Genomic DNA, 3298 nt, shown 5'->3' with positions numbered 1-3298 from the left:
AAAGTAACATTATTCTCTATACACTATGTATAAAATATACGCGGTAGTATAAAATGATAGTGTTTATCTACAGCGTCTAACTAAAGAACCTAAATCTAATATATATAAGCACAATTTGTATAAAAATATAACAAAAGTATATAGTGTGTGTTAGTACAAATAAAACATAATTTTCTACATGACATGTATAAAGTATAAACCCTACATATTTTAATGATAAAACAATTAGAACTTAACTGAAATCTAATATAGGTTTATATAAGTACAACCTGTATAAGTTATACGTTAAAACGTGTGTTAGTACAAATATAAAATAGGGTACAATTATTATAACTACAAAAACACTACATTTACAAAACTAAACATATTATAACTAAAAGTATGAACTAAATACAGTTTTTCTCAGTGTCTACCTTTTTTAAACCCGTACGGTAATGAACCACCTTCCTCGTCGAATTTCCGTTTAGTTGACAGCGGCCTATAGAGTTTAGTCAGTTCTGTGGTGATAACTTTGTGGTCCCCGGTTCTCCGTATCTGTTTGTATATTATAGGGACAGGTTCGGGCTCTTCCGTTAAAACCATAGATTTGATGGTTTCAAAATTGATGGTTTGAGAGGCGTTGTAGTTTAGGGAGAGACCCTTGACCTTGCATGTTATGGAATATTCCCCGGATTTAGGAGAATATACCTTATATGCGTAATTCTTGGGCCCTCCCGATACAAACTCATCGATATAGCTGCCCTCGCCATACCCCTCTAATTCATCCGTCATCTCTCCCAGAAAATTTCCAAGCGGAATATCTTCTTGCCCGGCCTTCGATAGGTAAATAACGCTATCCGTGTCTGTGTAAATAGCATTATCTCCGACTTTTTCCAGGTAACTATAAAGTTTCAGGCGGGCTTGGGCCGTAGTGTATGCGGCTAAACATACATTTACCGTTGGTAAAACATCGTACGCTTCATCTTTAAACGACCAATTTACCAGTAAAGTATCGTCGTTCACAGGCAGGATGGCATTGACGTCTGTTGCAGGGTTAGATAACATGAAAAACAGCGCTTCGGGTTTGTTCACAATAGATGTTTTTCCCTGGTTTTCTCTCTGCCCCAACTTGCCCCAAAACGAGGTGATGACCGCTTTACCCAACTGTCTAAGACCCGGGTTTACAGCCACCTTTTCCGGATCTAGTGTAACACCCTCCTTTTCCAGGTATTCACGTACGTATTGGTCTTTGGTTTCGGGCGTTGTACAGTATGAAGGCCATCCTGACGCCTCTTGTTTAATTTTTAGGAATTTGCTGATGTATCCATTAAATAAACCCCCTTCTTTTGTCTCCGGATTATACTGCGTTATCTGGTATTTCCAAACCTCCTGAATATCCAACACCTGATATCCTTTTTCAAGCGCCTTTACCACTTCGTCAATCACCCACGTACCGCAAATTGCCCTTTCTTCATCGCTATGGTCACAGTCTTTAACCCCGACTTTAGCGCATGCGTAACACAACACGAACATGAGTTTATCGTTCAATTTTACCGGTAGTACGGGATGGGTTAGCTGTTGAGGCGGTAAAATTTTGCATTTAATTAGTCCATCTGTTTCAAGCAGATTAAGTTTATTGCACTTTTCATTACCGACGATAACTTCCGGATGTCCTACGGGGTACTTTCCGTACTTGTTCACCCACGGGTAAAGCGAACAAACGTCGACGTATTTGATTTGTTCTCCGTCCCGGCACTTGTAATAGGTTTTCATATTTTCCGTACGGCCCCCGTAAAAAGCGTCGCGCGGATTTAGTGGTAAATTGATAAGTAAAGGATGGTCTTCGGTATATTGTCTGATTTCATCGTTCATACCGCGCCGGAAATCGCACTCCCACATTTCAATCACCTCGTAACCTTGGTCTATTAAATGCTGCGTTTTCGTAACCGTATTCTCGTACCGGGAATCCAGCGTTTGTGTAGGATCGTCTTTCAGCGGTACCTGGCGCTCGTACTTGTAACATTTAGGGCACCCGTGGTAATAACAGCCGTGAAACTCAAACACTTGTTTTGATTTTTCACAGAACCCATCTACTTTACATCCCGCGACAATACTTTCCTGCTGCTTTGCAGCGTGAATTATATCAATGTCTCTTTCTTTTTCCTCCCACAATAACCACTGGAGCGCGATCTTGCTTTGGTTATCGCATAACCTGTACCCGTTTTTCGGTATGATACCTATAGTTTCGGGTTGGAGGAAATTCCGGCGGAAAATCTTGTTGCAAGCACTGGGTAATGTTGAGGCTTCTGTGAACGGGCACACGTTCCCCTCATCTATCATCAGCTTTCTGAATTTGAGGCAGGCTTGCGTGAGAATATCGACATCGGACACGCAATAATCAACAAACTCCTTCTCGAAATCAAACATATAATTCTCCGCTACACGTTCCTCATTTAACAAACTTTTCCCTATCTTCCACCTTCATATTGTCGGGATCATAATACTCAATAGGGGGCATTGGTCCAACATACTTCTGGTTTTCCATAATATTAAATAAATGTGGAAAATATCCTTTCTTCAGCTCGGTCAATCCGAACGCTTTAAGCAGTTTCGCAAGGGCCATAGGGAAATAATTGAGCGAGTCGAGGAATTTGACGCTGCCTACAGACATGAGAACTAGTTTGGTACCTCGGGTGATAAGTTCAGGTGTTAGATCTGTTTGTTGGAGAATATAGTCTAGGATAAATTGATGGTCAAACCCTCCGCCGTTATGTGCTAACACTACCACGTCTTTAAATTGTTTTCGTACACCCATCACATAACACATAAAGCGCGAAATTACATCGCCACCTTTAAGTATTTGGCGCCTAGCCGCACAGAACGCACAAATTAGTTTACTTGAGTCTTCTTCCAGGCACTTGTGACATCTCTGTTGAAAGACGCATAGATTAGGTTCATGAAGTAGTGTACCATCCTCCAGCTTCTTTTCCTGCCGCGTTTCGAGATCATAAAAAATAAACAGGGTGCCTTTCATACTGGGACACCCCGTATCTTGCTGCATGTAACAATGGTGCGGTTGCGGGCGGTGTTTCTTGCAGACCGAACAGAACTTCTCACCGCAGGTATGCGGTCTGTCTGATTTTACAACTATAAGGCACACCGGACATTTCCTAATATTATTGCACACATTATCTTTACCGTATGATCCAACTTTCTTATGATTCTCGAAACACCGGGGTCCTCTGAACGATCGTAAACACTCGGAACACTTGATTTTCACATTGTCTATTGGACAGGCGGGAGACTGGTAACATCCGGG

The 3298-nt window shown here is 41.4% G+C and overlaps 1 protein-coding gene across 1 annotated transcript; it reads right to left on the bottom strand.

The window, feature by feature from the left end:
* Positions 1 to 402: 402 nt before the first annotated feature.
* On the bottom strand, positions 403 to 2406 carry LOC115889247. Its single transcript, XM_030909193.1, has one exon. It carries the CDS (start codon positions 2404 to 2406, stop codon positions 403 to 405), a length of 2004 nt encoding a protein of 667 aa, XP_030765053.1.
* Positions 2407 to 3298: the final 892 nt, after the last annotated feature.

Source organism: Sitophilus oryzae, unplaced genomic scaffold, assembly GCF_002938485.1.
Source record: "Sitophilus oryzae breed Bouriz unplaced genomic scaffold, Soryzae_2.0 scaffold_812_pilon_pilon, whole genome shotgun sequence".
In the NCBI taxonomy this organism is placed as follows: Eukaryota; Metazoa; Arthropoda; class Insecta; order Coleoptera; family Curculionidae; genus Sitophilus; species Sitophilus oryzae.
The sequence above is the reverse complement of the archived record's forward strand: the minus strand, read 5'-3'. Positions and strand labels throughout refer to the sequence as shown.